The 21,393-nt window shown below is 41.9% G+C and overlaps 1 protein-coding gene across 2 annotated transcripts; it reads right to left on the bottom strand.

The window, feature by feature from the left end:
* Positions 1-658: 658 nt before the first annotated feature.
* Positions 659-21,378, bottom strand: CSE1L (chromosome segregation 1 like). Of its 2 annotated transcripts, none has more exons than XM_064729883.1 (25): positions 21,254-21,378; positions 18,988-19,083; positions 18,293-18,435; positions 17,186-17,287; positions 16,631-16,776; positions 16,242-16,332; positions 15,878-15,985; positions 14,893-14,985; positions 13,482-13,649; positions 13,258-13,387; positions 12,511-12,576; positions 10,794-10,996; positions 9,725-9,809; positions 8,945-9,006; positions 8,066-8,202; positions 7,807-7,910; positions 7,100-7,197; positions 6,087-6,237; positions 5,387-5,595; positions 4,779-4,876; positions 4,486-4,571; positions 3,345-3,426; positions 2,759-2,905; positions 1,717-1,948; positions 659-1,189 (listed from the first exon to the last, which is right to left on the bottom strand). In XM_064729883.1, exons 2-25 carry the CDS (start codon positions 19,070-19,072, stop codon positions 1,100-1,102), a joined length of 2,916 nt encoding a protein of 971 aa, XP_064585953.1. In that variant the 5' UTR covers positions 19,073-19,083; positions 21,254-21,378; the 3' UTR covers positions 659-1,099. The 2 variants fall into 2 exon arrangements, with proteins under 2 accessions (XP_064585953.1, XP_064585954.1); XM_064729884.1 differs by lacking the exon at positions 21,254-21,378 and adding an exon at positions 20,447-20,573 and having other exon boundaries at positions 960-1,189.
* Positions 21,379-21,393: the final 15 nt, after the last annotated feature.

The following is a 21,393-nucleotide window of genomic DNA, read 5'->3' as shown; positions in this document are numbered from 1 at the left end:
AGCACAGCTGCACACAGCTGGCAGGAGCACACCTGCAGCACCCACAGCTGCACACAGCTGGCAGAGCACACCCGGGTGCACAGCTGCACACAGCTGGCAGGAGCACACCTGCAGCACCCACAGCTGCACACAGCTGGCAGAGCACACCCGGGCCACAGCTGCACACAGCTGGCAGAGCACACCCGGGACTGGAGCTGTGCCTCCCAAAGCCCGGCCTGGCAGCCGGGTGCCCCCTGAGAACACAGGCTCAGGCATCACCGGCTCACTCCAAGAGCCGCGAGCAGGAGCCCGATGGCCCCAGGCCTCATCAGAGCCTTGATGAGGAGAACACCCGACTCAGACCTACCTCCAGTGTCACTGCTTCAGCTTCAGCAGAGCAGGAAAACCCCACCTGCAGCTGATCCCTGCTCCCAGGGAAGACATCTGCCCTCAGTGCCTGGCACTGACAGGACCTGTTCCAGAGCACCTGTGCCTGCTGGTGAGCAGCTCTGCTCTTCTCCCAAAGTTTTAGAGTTGCTCTGTACGATCCTGCAATGCACCTGAACTATTATGTAAAGAAAAACCCTCACAGTCCCACTATTTCATATTCTATTCTAAGTGTAAAACATCTATTTTTAAAACAACTATATTCTTCTGAATCAGTAAGACCACAGTGACAGGCATTTTAAACAAGTACTTCTTATTTATTCACAATTCAGATAAAGTTTAAGGAAAGACAAAAGAAATACAAAGGACAACATTAAAATGAAAAGGAATTTTAGTGACTGAAGTGAGGTTCTACAGCCAGGGCTCTCCACACATTTCCAAATATTATCCAAACACTGCAGATGCAGATTTCAAATCAATCCCATAACAAACCGCTATGACTATTCCCTTTGAAATTAAACTGGGAATGAAAGTTAGCCACCCTTATCTATGAGTACATAAACCATCAAATTCTTCACTTTCAGCTTAAAGCCACACCTATCTTTTACAAGATGGAATCTGCAATATAACTTCAAGCAGCTTTTTCACTTTGTCTGAGCTCTGCTATAAAAGTCAGTGTCGGCGTTCTGCATAACAAACCAGCTTTTGATCTTGCTTGTGGAGTCTGCGCAGCTCAGAGCAGACTGACACTTGCAGCCTGGAGGTATCCTTGGAGATACTGCAATGCTTCCGCGTTCAGGCTGGTGCTCAGCATGGACAGAACCTGAGGCACAGGGGAGCAGAGGTGTCAGCGAGTGCAACATGAACCCCCAGCTGCCCTCACCCGCAGCACACAGCCAGACACAGAGCAGCAGCCACCCACGGGAAAGCAGCAGGCAAAATCTCAGGGAAAACAAACATGCTGTGGGCTAAAAGTGTTAACTGTACACTCACCTTGTCTAATTTTAAATGAGCTGCCTGAATTCGACAAGTGCATGCAACCAATCAAACTCAAGACACAGGAGTTATAGACCATCAAGTGCGTAAATTTTCTTTTTAAAAATGGCACATTTAAGCTCATTGCAAAATTATGTGCTGTGAAAATAAAGCCTTTCTAAGGCTCCTAAAGAAAAACCTTACAAAAATTGGTTCTATTCCAATGAAGTATAGAACAGAAGCATGATCTTGCATTCTAGTTATGACCTACTTCATTTTGCTGATTATCAGACATCAGCAAACAGACCCATTCTTACAAAGGCATTTCCTCTGTGCACAATGCAGCATCAGCATGCAATTGCACAAGTCACCTACCCTGCCTGGGCACGCTGTAGACAGTTTGTGGAGAGACTGTGCCAGATGGATTCTAGGATTGTTCACCATTTGACCTACAGGATCGTGTTCTTTCTTCCCAGCAAAGGCTAGCTGGGAGAATGCAGTCTGATAGCCTGGAGTATCTTCTATGTCAATGAAGTGTTCCTCGTCAGGGATCGTGTCATCCTCAGGCAACTCAAAGAGGCCAATGAGGGCCTGCAGCAAAGGAATCCTGGGAGCAAAGAGAGGAGGGCAAAATTGGAGTGCTTAGAATATGTTAGGACAGGCTCAAGTTATTTGGAACCCCTTATAATTTAGCCTTTGCAGGTACTTGATTGGCTACTGAAATTGTAAATGCCCGAGGTGCGCTGGACCAGAAGAATTGTGGGTCTGAATATTTTACAGGCATAATGTGGGTACTCCTATCAACAGCATGAGCAATGTATGTATTTATCAGCTCAAATTGTCATGAAACATACCTGAAAAGAGCAATGATTTTCCAGATCACAACTTTCCTCTGAGCATATTAAAAACAAAGTTCTAGTTCAGGGATCTAGTCTGGGATCCAGTGATTATCATCAAATTCAAACTACCAGGCATGCTGGACTGCTGCACTGGTTGACAATCCAACTTCCCTGCTGGCTTCCCCAGAATTCCACTCTCAAGCTAAGATATTACAGTTTCTCTGCCAGGTTATGAATAGGCTCAGGTCTCTTGACTAGAAGAGCTGTAAGTCAAAACTGGGCCCAGCCTTTCATAAAGAATACAAGCTGGAGGAAAGCAGTGTATTTCCCTAAATGCAGGTCCAGCTAGCCAAATCTGCTACCTCCATCAAAAACATCTCAAACCAGTTCTGTCATCCTCTCTGAAAATACAGTTTCATTTGCTGAGAAACAGAAGCAGGATGAAAGGCCTAAAACAGCCTTGAGGATCTGAGGAGATCACCAAGGAGTTTCCTACATGGATGTATTTTGGTCTGAGCTCCCATTTTCAGTAACTCCAACAGCCTCACCAGCACATCCTGAAGAAGTGTGGTACCTACCACAGTTTGGTGTACTCTGTGTCCATCATGGGAGGACATTCTGTTAATATTTTTGTAATGCCAACAGCACAGATTTTCTTTTCAACTTGTCCAGACACTTTCTGGATTTCAGGAATTATAATTTTCTCCAACACCATTCCAAACATCCTATGGTGGCATTGAGAGAAAAAGTATTAGAAAGCCTCATCAGCCTTATTGTGACAGAAGAGAATCAGAAACAATATGAATCACTAGGGAATAGAAACAACCAGATAATTTGTTAAGATGCTGCCCTGTTGCAGTAGACATTTGTACATACAAACTTTTCACAAATGATAATAACTAATAACATCAATCTTTCATTTTTATAACCTTTTTAGATTAGTAACTTCACTGAACTATCAGTGAGGAACTGTGGTCAGAATTTCAGAAAAAAAGACAACTTTCTAGACAAATAAATGAACCACATTAAGAGAAACATTTGCCACTCAAATTAGTGATAAATGTAGTCTGATAGTCTAGCTAAACAGACAACTGTTTCTTACTTCAAAAGATAAAAATAACACAGCTGTATTAAATATAACCCAAACAAACAAAACATACTAACTTTGGCTGTATGCTGTCAAATATTTCTTGCAGAGCTAATGCTCCATATCTTACACAATACAAGTTAATGAAGACAAGGAAACCTGTAACAAGAAAAAAGACATTAACGTGAAAACAAAAGAATAGTTTTAGAGTCAGCAGCAAAATACATTCCAGGTTTTTCAAGGGGATAGAAATGGCAGTCTTTATACAAGTTCTGTTTAAGTGAAGTATGTGAACTTGCTGCCTTGAAATTTGTGTAAAAGCTCAGCTTCTTAGACCACAACACAAAAACAAGGTGGTACAACAAGACAAGAGTTATTCCTTTTTCCCCTCATAGCAGTTATAAAAAGGCGTTAGAAAATCCATTTGCAATTTTTTTTTCAGATCAGGAACCAAAGAAACTCTTCCAAAAACTTTACTTTTAGCAGAAAACTTCACACAATGCAGACTCTGAGGTGAGGTATGAGCCCCTTTGTACAGGGTGCAGTATATAAAAAGCACCACTTCAGCCTTATTTGTGGAAGAGCTTTATAATCAAATTTATCATTCTTGTTCCTATCAGATGGCATTAACCAGATTTTATATGGCTACGTAATGGACACTGCATAATTTGGGTAGCAATAGTATAATGAAAATAATTTATTAACTATGACAATCTTCTTGTGACAGCATGAATAACCAGAATATGTATTGCAATTATCTGTCACAACTTTGCCAGTTTAACATAAAACCTTATCAATAAATTTAGTCATACTAAAGCCAAAATTACACAAGCATGGAATATTTCACAGCACTAACACACAACTACAGGACATGTGGTCAGTATTGCTGTGCTGCATGAGAGGGAAAGTTTGCTGCTATTGGTTGGAGAGTAAATGGAGACATTTTCAATAATGACACCATAGACTAGGAAAGGAAGAGAAATACCCCAGTCTTGTTCGTTATTTTAATTCCACTCCCTCACTTTCATGAAGTAAGTATCACCTGCTATGGTGACTGCCCCATACACCCCTCCTGATGACAAGTAATTTGCACAAGTGCCAGGAGCCAGCGCTGTCCCTCGCGTGCGCATCCGCGGGGACGACAGGACTCTTGTTCTGCACAGCTGCACCTCTGAACTGCTGCTGGCACCACAGCTTTCCACACAGCAAGGAACTTACTTTTGATAAACTTTGTTGTTTTGGAATTTTGAAGTCTTTGGAATAGCAGAATGAAGATCTGTTTCCTGTACTGGTCAACTGATTCACTGGAAATTTAAAAGGATAGTTATTCAATTCACACTGAGATTTTACTGATGTGACTTCACAGAAAACATATACAGAACTGTTCAAATCTATCTGACTGAAAAATGTGATGTTTTCAGTTGCTAAAAATTAGCATTTGGCATGTTCATACACTTCACAATTAAAGTCTACAGAAGTTAGCTTTAAATGTAATTTCAGCTCATACTCACGGAGGCATATGCTCAATGATACTGTTTAGAAGATAGAACCCTTGATGATCATTAGCTTTAGAGGCAATCAACTTCTGGAACACACCTAACAATCCAGGCTGCAAGAAAAGCAAATATAACATCATTAGACCACAGTTCTTCATATGTGACCCTACCAGAAAATTGACCATTACCATTTAAGGCATACACCAAGGCAAAAGCCTTCATAACCTAAGCCAGGATTCTGTTTATATGGTTCAGGCCGAGGAAAACACATTTTGGCTTCTTCTCACTCTTCTCAAGACTGTTCTGAACAGAACCTGAGAGTTCTCATTATGCACACGTTTAACATGAGGCAAACACGACAGGAAAACTGTGGAAACGTACCTGCTTGCAAGAACTAAAAGCAGGCATTTTTCATCTCAGTTGACAAAAGCATAACAGCCTACAATTCACCTTATCCACATAATAGAAAACAACCCAAAAAGCTACGTTCAGAGTGTTAGTCTGTCTTTGTAAGTAAGCACCAAACTCTGCACAAATCCAGCTGTTTGCTGGAGTTCCTCACAATCTGGAGCCTCAGATCACCATGTCTCCAGGCCAAACTGTGACTGTGCCCCAGAACTCACGATTTTGTCGGCGGCAGCGCTGGCGATGGTGCTGGCACCCCGCTCCAGGTAAGCCTGCAGGAGCCTGACCAGAGGGGGAATGTTTCCTGTCCTTTCCCAGAGAACTGGCTGGAGCAGATGGGGAAACAATGCCATATAAGATGATGGGATTTCATTTTTATGCATTTCTAGAAGTAGTGACATCACTTGAAACACATAGGGAATGAACTCTGGAAGAGAAATGATGACATTTATGAAGTCAGACAACATGGTCACTGTCAGTTCCCAGAAACCACATATCTATGGATTGAACCCACAATTTTGATACTATCACTAAGATTTCAATAAATAAAACTCTGAAGAAACATACCTTCCCAAATGTAATTATTCCAAAAATTAGCAAGCATTGCATCTATACACTTTCTATTTCCTCTACCTGTTAATGTTTCAGAACATAAAAAACAAACTACTAGAAAAAAGGCAACAGAATTAAGAATAATATTAAGAGGCTTTGGAGTAATGATTGCTAGATATTTTAAGAATGAAATTTAAAATAAGTGAATGCTGTTGATGTACCCTATGGAAGAATCAAAACACTTTCAGACTGTGAAAATATTGTTTCTCCCCTTGAATTTCCTGTGCTACAAAAAGCCTGCCATAAGGTAAATCCTAGAAGCCAACCCCAGCGGAGAGAGCACAGGCACTCACTGACTGTCCTTACCTTGCACATCATTCTGCAGGATCTCTGTGAACACCAGGAACAAAGCCTCCTCAAAGCTCCCCACTGCCTCTGGGTTTGCCTTGCACGTTATCCTTATTGACAAGCAGATTGACTCAAACATGTAATGGTTAAAGTGAGGTTTGCTGGGATTCTGAAAACAAGTTATAAACAGATAAATCAACCCAAACTTGCAGACAAGTCACTTATTTTGCTAAATATATATTTTTTTCAACTGAAGACTAAATAAAGTAGCATTTCAGAGTAAGGATACTTGTAATTTATGCATTAATATACATAAGTTGCTTCTGAAATTCATTCCATAAAGGAGAGGGTTTTTTTGTAGCAAGTGTTTTTCAGAAGCTCTATATAAACTACCAAACAGTTAAAATACCACAGAACAAAAACCAGAAAAAGATTATTTTCCCATCTTTCAAGTGTCCAGTCAATTCTCTATTGAATACTCCTTATAAGCTGTTTAAACTGAGTTTAAACTGTACAGAGTAGTTTTCTGGACAATCAATGAAGGTATTCTAAGATATTCCCTATTGTCAATGGTTAAGAATTTGACAAGTCTAAATACAAAACTAAGAGAATTTTACCCACCAAAAGCAGAAGGGTAATTTATTTAATTCAATCCCACATTTCAATGCCAATTATTATTAGCTTCAGAAGTTTCATGGGCAAAGAATACAGGAGTTGTGATAAAACCAATTATTGTACTGGCGGCCTCTGCACAAGCAAGCATTTATACTACAACAAACTAGCATTACAAAAAAAGCTGGATGCTGCTTTTTATATGCTGCTTCTAAATTTCAGATGAGAGAAGGAAGAATGATCTGAGAATATGTTCTAAAAGGAAGTCAGTACCTCACTGGAATGCTGTTTCAAATTAGTTGCATCAGAAAATACTGAACTATTTAGAGTATTCTAACAGAACACCACCAACAGGACATAAGTCCTCAGCAAGACTGCTCTAAAAGGTAAAAGGTGACCCTTTTGCTCTGCTTCTTTACCTTACTGACAGCCAGCAGTTTCTGTGTGAGCTGGGTGATGACAGAAGGGATGTATGGAATTATGGACTCCTGCAGCAGAGAAAAACTCCTCATGATGGCTGCAAATAAATGGAAAATTTTAGCTTCTGAAGACAAAATACACTGCCATTCAACATATGCCTAAATCCTATACCTTTTACTGTTAAAGTAGGATCCCAAGAAATTAGGTACAGAACAAAGAGCACCTGCTGCAAGAACATTCAATCTATAACCCTGACAAAGCATGAAACAAACCCTCCTTATTCTCATTCTAGAGATGAGCATAGGAGATCAAGTAATTTTACAGAGGCCATCACTTGTCCTGGGCAAGTCTGAGATCTCAGCATCTCCTTAGCCATGATCAGATCTATCCTTTCACTGGCCATGACCACATGTCCCCTCCATGACCAGACTGCTCAGATCTTCCCCTGACACTGTCCAGGGAGTTGTCCTGACCACAGGACTACCATTTGAGAAATAACTTAGTACCATTATGTTTAGTGTTTCTCTCTGCTACCCTAAGTTTAGTTGAAGATGACTTGACACAGCCTGATAAGTAACTGCAGACTCTTCAACACATTTGCATAAAACATGTTTTGCAAATAAAAATGTCAGGAACCTGTAACTGTAAGCCTTTATCTCAAGTTAACCAAGTTATTCTTATATTGCAGGACTCATTATGCATTTACCTTTCATAATGTATTCATTTTCAGATGAGCCAGGAAGTGTCAGAGCTTTGAAAAGGTTTGTTAACAGCACTTCTACAAACGGTGCCATTTCTGCAGCTGTAATGCTGTTAAATGAAACACAACTCCTTAATGAGAGTAACAAACTTCAAGCCTTATACAATACCATAGCATATGACTCAAAGGATGCCCTACAGGTATTTCTCATTCTTAATATCCAAAAATCTATTAGCAATGGATTTATTTCTGCTTGGAAACTTACAGGGTAGCATTATTTGTCCCTCTCATGGTAAACAGTCTTTCAAGAGCATGGGCTGCATAAGTATGGACCACAATACTTTCAGCTTGGAGATGATTGATTAAGAGGGGAATAGACACCAGCAGTTGTTCTTTTGGTACCTACGAAAGTATAGCAACAAATCATAAGTATGTTAAAAAATACAGATGGTTCAACTCTAGAGCACAGCCAAGCTCATCAGTGACACGCAGAGCTTGGCAGAGGGAGGTATCTTGGGAGGCTCCTCCTGTTGCTCCTTCACATCCTGACAACCAGGAGGTACCTACTTCTGTCATGGCTCATATACTGCCCCTGAACACCAGTGATTCACTGGACTAGCAGTAAGTGCAGACAACCCTAATGTATATTTCCCTTTCCATTTTACTTCATCTTAATAGGTAATTAAAATATCAAGGTTTGAAAAAACTAATATCACATATATTTCACAGGAAACTAATAAAGGTAATCCAGAATTTAGAATAATATGCAACATATTTTCTCACCCTATCTCATGAATCAGAAAAGATTAAGGACAAAACTGCTGTACTCTGTAACAACTACCGCAATGACACAAGCAATCAAGGGTTTGGACTAACACTGACTTGGAAACATCTGAGTGCCACAGAATTAAGCAGCTAAGATATTCAGTGTTCCCATAGCATATGGACAGCATATAGACATGTTAATTGGATATTTATAACAATATCATTTACTTTCTAAACTAAAAATTCAGCATGAAGTGTTGTATATGACTATCAAACACCTGTTGAGTTAGCATATGGCCAAGTGCGATAAATTAGGCTTGGCAAGAATAAAGTAACAACCTACAATATGTTTTTCCATAAGAGTGAAAGAAAAACTTACTTGGTTTCTAAAAATCATGATATATTTGATACCATCTGCTTTTAGCACAGGGAATTCATTCACTGAAATAGAAAAATATGCAAACTTCGTTGATACTCCTCATACAAATGTGATTACTGAACATGTACTATATATACAAGTGACACTTGACACTACATAATAATTTTCCCCTGTAGAAAATAATACAATGTTTTTCTACATTTCTTAGTTCCTGCACTTTCGTATGGGCACTGTTAGAATATCAGTTTTAGGTACAAATCACATCCCAGTCCAGCTCAGATGAATTTCATCTTCTGGTTTCAATTTCAGCAGCCTTCAATTACACATTTCGAGACAACCCACTATGCTTCAGCTGTAGGAAGATAATTGTTGAAGTGTAAAATAAACCACATGGTTTAAATCTAGACATCCACAACCTCATCAACAGGGCCTCAGCATTTTAACTTCTCAGGGTTTTGTAGAGCATAGAAGTTTACCATAAGGTCTCAAATACAGAAATCAAATTACTTTGATTCAACAAGTTTAAGCATGTAGCTGACAGCAACCATGTGTATACATGCCCTGATCTTGCAGAGAGCAGGTGGTAAGGTGGCAATCCACCTTGCTGTAAGAGCTCCTTCACTGCTGGCCAAACAAAAATGAATTACTCTGTGCCAGGTGTTGAGAGTCCGTCTCAGAGATTCTGCTGATAAAGGAGTGCTTGAGACTTCACAAACAATGGTCACTGTCAAGGTTATGATACATCACAAAAATACCCCACCAAAATTAACATTAACTTACCAGTAGCAGACTTTAAGTCAGGTTGAATGTGATTCACAAAGAATTCTGTCAGATTAACAAGTTCATTGGCCTGTGTTATGCCATGCTGGAAGAAGTAAAAAACAACTCTTATTTTTATATGCTGACATATAAGCTGCTAGTTTTCTTACTAATTAAAAAAAATTACTATTAGTTTTCTCTTACAAAAATACAACCTCTTCTTAAACCAGGATTTTTAGATGGAGATTTTTCAATGAAGTGTTCTAAATTAGTCCATATTTGCCATTAAATAGCATAGAAAAAGACACAAACTTTGTCATTTCCCAAATGCTACTGGACTGGCTCCCGTTACACATCACTAACAACTGCTGGGCAGCAGTATACATATGGCTTCAGCGGAATTTGCTGAGAACCTTCAGCAAAATTGCATGAAATGATGTACACATTTTACTATGTTTGCCTCAAATCTGTCTTGTAAAGACCCTGAGATTTGAACTGTAACAGCATTTAAAATACCTAGTAGTACATCTAAACTTGTTCCATAGGACATTCAATATAATGCTTCTGTTTCCAAATACAGGTTAGCCCAGCTGTGCTTTTTCAGTGTCTCCACTCTATCAGCAAGTAATGACATCCATTTCCAGCCATCATTAGCATTCACATGTCATTCACAAATCCCACATTCAAGTAGCAGGAAATATTGGGAAATATCAAGAACTCCAAGTGTCATTTAAATTCCTTTTGATCTGCTTAACAGGTCTGATCATCTTCTGTAAAGCTCTATTTGCCTTCCATGGCTTCCAGAGTGCCTAAGGACCACTCAGAGGCTCCAGAGCTGAGGCAGTTTTGTTTCTTTGTCTGGCTGGATCCCACATGTCAGCCACAGGGCCACACTGTGCCCCATCTACCTGAAGGTCAGATGGCACCAACTGTGATAGGATCATTTAAAGGGCAGCTTTTCATCTCATCAATATGAACTACTGCATACACAGTTACTCCCTTTCTGAAGCAGCTGAAACAAACAGCAGGCCTCATCTGCACTGTAATATCTGAATGCAGCCATGTTGCAATGAATAAAATGTACAAGTACCTTCTGTGTCTGAGCTTTGGATGCCAAAGATGTTACAAGGTAAATAGCTGCATCTTTGTGCTTCCAGTTAACAGATGGATTCTTTGCGTACTCTTGCAGCATAGAATTAACATATCCAGAAAAAATGCCTGTTACAGGTCCTTCAAAAAATTTGCACAAGCCTCTGACCAGATCACAAGCTGCTCTGCGCCTGGTGTCAATATCTGCATGAGAAGCAAAGATTCTTAGGATACGAGAAAGCAGACAGCTTTTCATATTAATAAACAAAATAATCAAAACAGTAACAGCTTCTTAAGTTACAGCCACACCCCATGTTAATTACTGCAGCCCTCCACATTGCTGTGTAAGAACACTGGTAAGCCTTTTATTTACTGTCACAACTGGACTACTTGCACACCAAGGAGAAGGGACACCTGCCCCTGAGCAGGGGCAGCAGGTATGCAGGGGGGCCGTTACTGCCTGGACAGTATGCACCCAAAGGTACTGGCTCTGGCTGGGAGGGAGCTCATTTTTGCCCTAGTGGCCCATTTGGTGCTGTGTTTGTACCAATGACTGAAGCTGCTGGTAACACCCAGGGTTTGGCTGCTGCTGAAGAGCACTGTCACAGTGTCAGGGCTTCTTCTTCCTCCTGCTTTGCCTTCCCAGCAAGTAGTTTGGGGCAGGCAAGGAGCTGGGAGGGGACAACCTGGGCAGCTAATCCAAACTGACCAGCAGGACATTCCAAGCTGTATGACATGTTCAACAATAAAAACCAAGGGGGGCAGCTCTGGGGGAAGTAGCCATTGCTCAGGGACAGGCTGGGCAAAAGTTTGCCTGCAGGCAATGGTGAGTCACTAACTTCTCTCCCCTTTCCTTACTCTTTCTTTCACTTGAACTGTCTTTATCCATGAGTCTTCTCAATTCCACCCCTCCTTCTCTCGTCCCCATCAGACTGTAACAGGCTGGAGCACAAGCCAGCTATTGGCCCACCACACCTGATAGTACATTTTCATAAAAAATTCACAAATACCTAAAATGCAGCCAATCCTGGATAAGAATGATGTTTTCTTGAAAAAAGTTCAAAAGTGTTTCCTCCAATTTTCTCCCCCACTGCAAGAATACTGTAATCTCTTCAATCTGTCACAAAATGCCATCAGTTCCAAAGCGTCTGTCAGAGAGCTGCTGTGGCGCAGCCCTGTCACACAGAGCCAGGCTTGGCTCACTCGGGCTCTGGCCTGGCTGCAGAGCACAGCCTCCCCCAGCCCTCCAGCAGCTGGGCTGGCACAGCCGTGCCTCAGGGCAGGCACATCCCAGCCTGGCTCCTGGCCAGCTGGCCCAAGCACAGTTTGTGTGCAACCCCAGGCAGAATTTCAGCCTCAACATCAAGAGTCTCTCCCTGTTACTTAAAACTCCACACACAGGAACTAAATACACAACTGGCTACTACTCAGCATTGACTTACAGGCTGTCCTTGCTGAAATCAGAATGTGGGCAGTGCAGAAGACATACCAATCCAATTAAGGAAAAAGCCCTATAAAAACATTGTTCAAACCAGAAAGACACTGTGACAAACTTATCGTGACAGTAGGCTTGATTATAGACTGGATAAAATCCAGCTGGGGGTGGTGTGTGGAAACCTCAATTTCAAAATGAAGTTATAAAAGCTTCAGTAAATTGCTTCAGCTCTTTAGAGCTATATTTAAAGACCAAGCATTCTTAGTATAAATCTGTGGATTACCAGATCCTTCCAAATCCCTTCTTATATACTCTTCAGAATTATCTTCAAATGCTTCTTCATCAGCCGCTGAAAATACAAAATACATGGAAGTTGAAGTAGTGAAGTCTCTGGTTTTTATAGTAAAATGGTGTGTCATTATCAACTTGCTATTTTTTCCAAGGACCTTTCTATAACATTAATATTAATTAACAAGAAATATCCAGCCAGATTAGTCTGTTTAGCTTCTGTCCCACAAATTAGTCTTTCATACTCATGGGCTGATGTATTGATTCTAAGAAAAACCTCAACACATATTCCACACCAGGTGTATTTGAAGAGGCTTTTAGAGTCATAGACTTAAGAGAGAGAAGCTTCTTATCACTGCAATATATTTTCACTGCATTTTAAATATAGGATCAGTATGATCATCAAAACCTGGAGAACTAAACATTTGGTAGGCCTGATATTCCCTCATTCCTGCCTATTTAGGCTCCTTGAATTACTCAGATACTCACTTTAATTGTAGAAATTTATTGGTGGCACATGACCTAGACTTTCTCCACTGGGATTTCAACATGAAAAGTTAGGTACACTCATACAACTCTACAAAGCCCACAGGGCAGCAATCTGCTGCAGAAACTTGGGTTTGTATCTAGCACTAAGATACACAAGAGAGAATCCTCAATTCTTAGTCCTGTAAAGCAACACGTCATGATAATTAGTTAGGTTTTTGTTATGTTTTTCAAAATTTAAGTCTCAAAAAGTTACCTCTAAATTCCATATTGGGAACAATAACTTTTTCACAGATGCTTGTCAATGTATTCTGGTCTTCAAACAGATGCTTGTAATGTGGTCTCTCACAAACTGAGGCCAGAAACTGGATCGCGTTACTGACCAGCTACAGCACCACAAACAGAAGGCAAAGCTTTAGCACGACTGAATCATTTATGATTTATTATAAAACTTGACAAGATCAGATTTTAGCAACTCACCAAGTCATACTTCACTTCCTGGCCGGTTGTGACTAACAGATTCCAGATTGCTGTTACAAAACGTGGCAGGTAGGGTTGGAATTCTTCATCATATTTTTGAGCATATAAAGCAGCATTATCACAAATTTGTGATTTCAAGAGCTCCAGCAATCCAGCTTCCTCTTCATCCTCACATAAAACAAAACTAAGGACTTAAATATCCAAACCTCAATATTACTCTAACATTAAAATTATCAATGTATTTACATTAAATATTTGCATCACCGTTTTACCATGTCCTAAACAGGTGAAAGAAATCCCTCTCACTGTCCCTAGAACTACTGTATTTTGCTGATTGTATCCAAACTGCTTTTCAAGTTAGAAATCATACCTACATTTCATATCAGGTACTGTGTACTTGAAAACAGACACAATGATTTGCACAAAATTAATTTACAAATGTAATACGAAAAAGACAACACAAGGCAATGAAAAATACACTTAGAAGCCACTAACTACATCATGATTCTTTAATTGGAGTAGCTGTAGAAGTTCCTTCCCTCTCCCCGGATCACAGATGTTTGTGGAGCCACAATGTGAACTGGGAAATTGAACTGGAATTTAAAAAAACAACTCAACCAAACCCCACCCCAGTTCTGTCTGCCCCTCTTCCCTCCACCCCCACTTTTTAGCTTTACTGCCTGTCCCAGTTCAGCTGCACCAGTGCTTGTGCTGGGAGCAGCCCACAGACACAAGACAAAAGAGCAGCAAAGCTTATTTTAGCAGAAGGGTAACTAGAGCACAACATACACTTAATATGCCTCCCTATGTGTTGTCAAGAAATTCATAGAGTTGTTTTGGCTCCATCAAGTGGCAAACTATTGTGCTGTGATGATGTGATGATGGAAGACAACACCACTTAAAATGCAGAAAACACGCACAAAAACAACTGGAGCTTTGCTGACCTGGTATCAGCTTTCACCAGTGAAATTACTGATTCTTTAATTAGACCAAGATAGCAAATACTGAAATACTGAAGAGATGCTCTGCCCTCTATGTTCAGTTGTTTCAAGTTCTTTAAGATACCCTGTTTTCTAGAACCAGCTGACAGATACAGAAAACCTGAGCCCTGTGATGCTAATGGTCAGGTCATTACAGCAGCTGTTCTTGAAAGAATCAACTCAGTGATGAGTATGGGTAATTTGATTTCTGTGCACAGCTGGGTATACCTGTAACTGTCATACAGCTTGAAGAACTGAACCTCAAATTCCCTAGACAGCAGAGCAACTTCTCCTAAATACCATTTTCTTGCAGTCATTCCACTCCTTTGTTGGCCCCACAAAAAAACACTGCGCTGTTCAGAATTAGACCTAAGTTGTTAATCCACCTTCTCCCCTACAGATGCAAACCAAGTGGTTTATGCAGTACTTACATCAGTCTGCAAGAGTTTATTATCTAAAGTTAAAAGGCTATGAAAGTTTGTCATCCATGTTTCCATGTTATCTTCAAAAAACTCAGGAAGATCCTGTGAAAGAAAAGCATATATCTACATTTTAATTTCCGGCTGCACTGCTTAGATAACGTACCTACACTGGAAGTAGTGCATTCACCTTATAATCTACTGAGAGACAGTAACCTGTGGAAAACAATCTTCAAATTGAAACAGTGCCCCTCCCTCCTCCCAAACAAAAACTGTTCTGGCAGAGCCCTGGAATGCAACTAGTTCCAAATAAACTAGTTGCTTAGACTCTAAACAGCTAACATTTTTATAATGAATGAGCCATATCACCTCTCACTTTCAGAACAAGAGAGCGCAAGTCTTTTTTAACTCCAGCTGATTCTTCTGCCCCCTATGGAAGAGCAGCCCAAGGAATCCAAGCACAATCGCACTTCACAGACTTGCGTTCATGTTGAGGTACTAAATAAATGTCACCTCAGCAAGGGAGCTTTACCATTTCCCATAGAGCACACTTAATAATGTCCAAAATGTAGATCTGATTTCAAACCCAGACAACCCACAGTGCTCCCAGAATTATTGCTCCTACAGTGCCACAGAGCTACACGTAGTGGACTCCCACCTACATGACCAGCTCCTGTCAGTAAAAGCACATTTATAAAAGAGGGCACAGTGAATAGAAACTCAGGAACTGGACTCCTGCCTTTCCCAGCTCCTACTCAGAGGCCCCATACAACACCTCGTTGAAGCAGTGCCAGTCAGACTCTCTTGAACTTTTGCTTGCAAAAGCTCAAGCCAACGTCTTAATTAACCCTTCCTTACTGTGCTTTTACTTCAGCAGATGCACTGGTGATTTTTCTTTTTGCCATAAAGCATGGCTTTAAAGGCTGCTTCAAATAATTTCTATAGTACCAGCTTCCTCAGAACAAAGCAAAACTATCCCAAGAACAAGGAGATTCACCTGAAAATTTAAACTGTAGAACAGCTTCGCAATTAGAATGAGAGAAGAAAAGAGAACCTTCAGGGCACTGGCATCATTTGCATGCGTGCTGCAAAGTTCAATAGTTGCCTAGAAAAAGACGCGAGATTGTCAAGTACAACACCAACAAAAAATATTGAAAAATGTCATGGAACGTTTTTTTTTAAACCAGAAAATATGGTTATTTTTCATCCTCTTATCAGTCTTGTTAGGTCTCATTTCATGCCTTGAATCTGAACCCCTTTAAGAGTTTTGAACAACAATTCTTGAGTTTTAATAATACAGGTATCCACAGCAAGCATTCAGAACATGAAACTTGTTTTAGAAATGACTCAACGAGAAATACCTTAAAGAGATTTGTCAAGGGTAGAGCAAAGGCATCAAGAACAAGCTTGATCTCTGTCCATAATTCATTTGACTTAAATTCATGGCGGTACCTGACAAGTAAGAGAGAAACACATGAAAAACAGAATAGTCTTTACATTTATTACCAAATTAATTCACACAGAATTTTGTTTTGTGCTGAACCGTGGAAAAAATACTGTAAAGTAAACAAGAACTAAGCAACATGATTCAAAACTCTGCCAGGTGCACAATTTGATAACTACTTGAAAGATGTATGCAGAAGTCAGAACTATAGACTTCTGTAAATGTCGGAAATTAAGTCTAACAGTAAAACATGCCAGCTGAACAGAACTTTTACCATCCATACACAAACTCCCTTATTTGCGGTACCTTTTAAAGAGAGAGTGGGCAGTGCGCAGAACCCCATTGATGACATGGAAATCTCCGCTCTGGAAGCGATTCACCATTTCTGTCAGCAGGTCTGGCCACTTCTGAGGGAAGTCTTCCCGCCCAATAATACTGATGGCATCACTTAACTGCAATGGAAACGGAGTTTCACTGACAGAACAGCACACAGCAGTTGTGCCAGATGCTGCCAACATCCCAGAAAATCCTGGTTATTCTTGTCCAATTCAAAAATCACTGGATTAAATTATCTACTACTTTCCACACAAATACAAAAATCTCACCTTAAGCTTACACAATCTTATCTTCTAGAATTGCTGTTTAACTGCCTAATAGTAGAACTTAGCTATAAGATTACACAATAATCATATTAAAGAAATGTTAAAGTAGGTAGAAATACCTGTAACAATATCCTCAAAGTTATTTGGATAAGGTTGAGCTCACTGGTAAGGGAAATGAGCTCTGCCAATAACCATAGCCTCTAGACATGCTTGGAATATTCCTGAAGTTTCATGGATACAACCAGGAATGACATATTACCTGTTTTTGAATTTGTTCTGGGCTGCTAAGCATCAAGGGCACTATGTTGGCTTTAATGGCTATTCTGTCCGATTCACATATTTTGTTTGGTTCATCCTCAACCTAAAATGAAAACAATAACTTATGGGCATATCGGCATTCTCCAGGCAATAAGAGATGATCAGCATTTCAGAGACCAACTGTTTATACTGATTTATGTAACTATTACCATGCTGAAGAACCTAAGAAGCAGACCTGTTAGAGACACTGCCTTCAATGAATCTGGAACAGCAGTATCTGAAAAAAGCTGAAAGAAATAATATCCTTCTGTAAAACTTTGAAGAAATTTTTTTCTCTTCCCTAAGGGTAACTTTTCGGATCAGCAATTGAGCAGCAGTGAGGGTGGGTGCACATGGCAATAAAATCCCCACATTTAACCATGTCTCCTCTTCCACCACAGCAAACAGCACCTCTGCCAACCCCACAAACTGATTTTGTGTGAGCTGTCTCGAGCCATCCTTTCTAGAGACTGTACATGACGGTGCAAGTTACACAATCAAAACCCTAACATTGACTTTAGGTTATCTAACCAGTTCAAAACACCAATCAGCTCCAAGTCCAGTCAGTCAGCAGTGCCAAGTAGTAGAAAATCACAAAACTGCTACTAAAAAAATAAAATAATGAGGTGGCTTGTCCCAGCCCAATGACAGCAGTAACAGTCACATTATCTGTGATGACAGCAGTGAAGTTCAGAGACCTAGATCATCCAGCAATTAAAAGAGAAAAGCACCTCCAGGGAGACACTCAATCTTGAGATATCTTAAGCCTGATGGTACCACCAACCTTCTCACATCCCTTTCACCATCTTTCCACACACTTAAATCAAAAGTTAGCAATTTCAAAAGTTCAAGGTATGCTTATCTATACCATCAGTCACAAATATGGTTCCCCCAGGCTCAGTAGTGGGGCCACTACTGATTAATATCTTTACTGATGATCTGGATGAGAGGATCAAGGGCTCCCTCAGTAGGTTCACAGATGACACTGAGTTGGGTGAGATGTGGATCTGCTTATTGTACCTTAAAAGGATAATTAGTTCTTAGCATACTTCCTCACTGGAATACCTACAATTCTCCAGTTCCTTTTAATATAATTCTTGAACGTTACAGATGCACAAACTTTGATGACATTTTCCTGTGATTTCTCCAGCAGCGTTAAGAGTAACAGCGGATAGTTCTGGCTTCCTTCCACAGATTCAAGGAACTTTTCCGCTGTAAGGGAATACACTGTGGTTAGCAAAAGCTCAGCTGCTTTCTCTAATGGGAATCCTATGATTCCTCAAGTGTCTGTTTAAAATACCCAACACAAACACTTCCCAGAGCTTCACAGGAACATGTCTGACAAAAGTTATCACAGCTTCTTTGCTCCCCAGCTCCTCAGTGCTCCTGCTGTCAACAACAGCTCTGGATCCCCAGCAGGATGAGGAAATACTGCCTCCTCACCCTTGGAAAAGCCACAACCCAAGAGAAGTAAATCCTCACTTGTTGGGAACAGCAGCGCTGTTTTAAATAACAACAGTGGAGAAAAAAAAAGAAAAAAAAAAAGAGCAAGAATACAGAAAAACAAAATCACAAAAAGCAGATAAAATTATATCTATTTATATCTATCCTTCATTAGTTTTTTCTGGGGTTTCATTTTAAAAGGATACTGAGAAGTTCTGTAAAGAGGTTATTGCATAAATATCCACTACAGTTTGCTACACAGAGACAGGAGAGAAAAAAAGAAACAGAACTTTTTTGTTCTCAATCATGAGAATCACTTACCAGGACGCCTTACGGCAGGATCTGGATCTAGTGTTTTCTTTAGATATTCAGTTAAAGTTTGTAAATTGGCATCACTGAGCTCCATTGTGGCAGAACCTAAAACCCACAAGCAGTTTTGTTACAACCAGAGATCAGAAAATCTATCCTAAAGCTACCCATGTAAAACCAGATCCCACATTAGCAACAGCAGCTCTTTGGGACAACAGCTCACGAGCACAGTCCCAACCAGGGTGCACCAGGCACAGCAAACATCCCAGCTCTCAAGCTACAGGTAGCTGCTAGTGTCTGGTTTATGGACCCCAAAGTCCAGAAAAGGCTCACGCATCCCGCAGACACGAACAGGTACAGCCAAAAGATGATCTCCTGCCCTTTCAGGACAACACGAACTTGGCTCTGCTTTTGCTCTGCTGCCAGCCCCAGAAACTGCTCCTGACTGAAATAGCTGAACAGTCCTGCCCTACATAATTGTAAACAAAACAATTCAAAGTGTGTTGAAGAGTCAAAGCTTTTTCAAAAAATCAAAACCTCCTTATAAAAGAAAAATCTCAAAAGAAAATACTTTTTTTAAAAAAGAGACAAAAGACTGTTCAAAGCCAGTTAGTTTATCCTTCCTGTAAAATTAGTTCAGACTAGGGTAGGGGCTAATTTGAATGCAATACTTTTTACAGAATAACTCTGCAATAAGTCCATATTGCTCCTCTCTAGTAATTCTCCCACACATATTCTTATATTTACTTCACAGCCTGCACTGGAATAATTAAAATTACAGCAATACAATGACAGTAAGATGTGCTTTAATGGAGATGCTCCCCTGGACATCATCATCAATCCTGCCCGTCCTTCCCACCACCAGCAGCACAGTTCACTCCCTACAAAGGTTATGAGGAAACCAACGTTTCCATTTTTCCTCTGGAGCTTCTATTTAGTACAACTGACGAAAATTTACCTGTCCCACTTTGGAGTTGTTTTATGCTGATCACCAGTGCAAAACACGGTATAAGCATGTATAAGCTTCAGTATAAGCATGCTTGCAAAGGCAGTGAGTTTTAATGATGCAATTTTTATGTCAGTTAGGGCATCTATACAATTTAAAAAGACAGTAGCAATTTCCTCTTAGATTAAATTAATGTTAATAAGCAAATCAGATTCTAACATATTTTGCAAGAAGTAAAAATCTATCTGAACAGTCCTCTTCCATGTTTCCCTGTGCTTTTGGCGTTTACTTGTCCATATTCTTGTTCACCAATTCACACCCACCGACATATTTTGATCTGTTACCTACACGTGCTTATTTCCTTCTCTTCATCTAGCACTTCATGTTTGTTTTTCGGTACGAAAAACATTGGTGGTACTTCAGCTGGAGTGATATGATGCTTGGGTTGTACCATGTGTCTGGAGAAAAGGCCTCAGAAAACTCATAAAGTGTGCTACTTCAGACAAATTAATGTAGCTCACTTACAAAGAAACCCAGACCCAGCAGAACGTGGCCGTACCCCTGGGGCTCGGAGCGGGAAGAGCTTCACCCAAGCGCACCCCTCACCCAGCACTGCCCGGACACCTCCCAGCGCCGAACAATGTTCAGGAGCCAGATCCGATGGGAAAAGCCATCCTGGCAGCGCTCTGAGGGTCCCGGGGCACTTCCCGCTTCCCCAAAGCGCGGGCCTGGGACAGCAGCGCCAGGGCCGGCGGCAGCGGCACCGGCCCCGCGCCCCCGCCCGCGAACAGCGGGGCCAGGCCGCGCCGGAGCAGCCGCGACTCCGCGGCGGGGACCGGCCCCGCGCCCTCCCGCGGCCCGCCGGGCCGATCACCCGCGGAAGGGTCGGGGCGGCTCCGTCCGTCCCGGCGCCGGACCGCGCCTGCTCCGCTCCGGCAGCCTCCTGTGGCGGCCCCTGCAGAGAGCGCCGGGCCGGGCCGGGCCGAGCGGGGCCGTGAGGGGCGGCGGCGGCGGCGGGGCCGGGGCCAGGCGAGACCCCGGGCGGCCCCAGACCCCTCAGACTAACTCGGTCCCCCTCCCCCGCGGCAGCCCGGACTGGCAGCTGCCGCAGCCAATGAGGGGCGCGGGCTGTGCAGGCCCAGTGGCCTCGGACCAATCGCGGGCCGCGAGAGGCGGGCGGAAGGGCCCAGCATGGTGCGCTGCGCCTGTGGCCGCGCCGCGGGCCCAGAGCCGAGCGCAACGCGGAGTTGGCACGCGGGCGGCCGCGGTGCCGCCAGGGCACGGGGCCGCCCCAGCCCTATCGCCCTGCGGGGCAGCGCGTCCCGGCCTTACCTGGCGGCTCCCCCCCGGCGGCAGCGGCTCCGAGCGCTCCGGCTGCGCTTCACATTCAAACCGCCGGGCGAGGGCGCGGCGGCGGCTCCGTGACCGCATCGCGCGGGGCGGTGACATCGCGCTGCCGTACGGCCAATCAC

The sequence above is a fragment of the Zonotrichia leucophrys genome, chromosome 20 (assembly GCF_028769735.1).
Source record: "Zonotrichia leucophrys gambelii isolate GWCS_2022_RI chromosome 20, RI_Zleu_2.0, whole genome shotgun sequence".
In the NCBI taxonomy this organism is placed as follows: domain Eukaryota; kingdom Metazoa; phylum Chordata; class Aves; order Passeriformes; family Passerellidae; genus Zonotrichia; species Zonotrichia leucophrys.
This window is presented reverse-complemented; position numbering and strand designations above follow the sequence as displayed.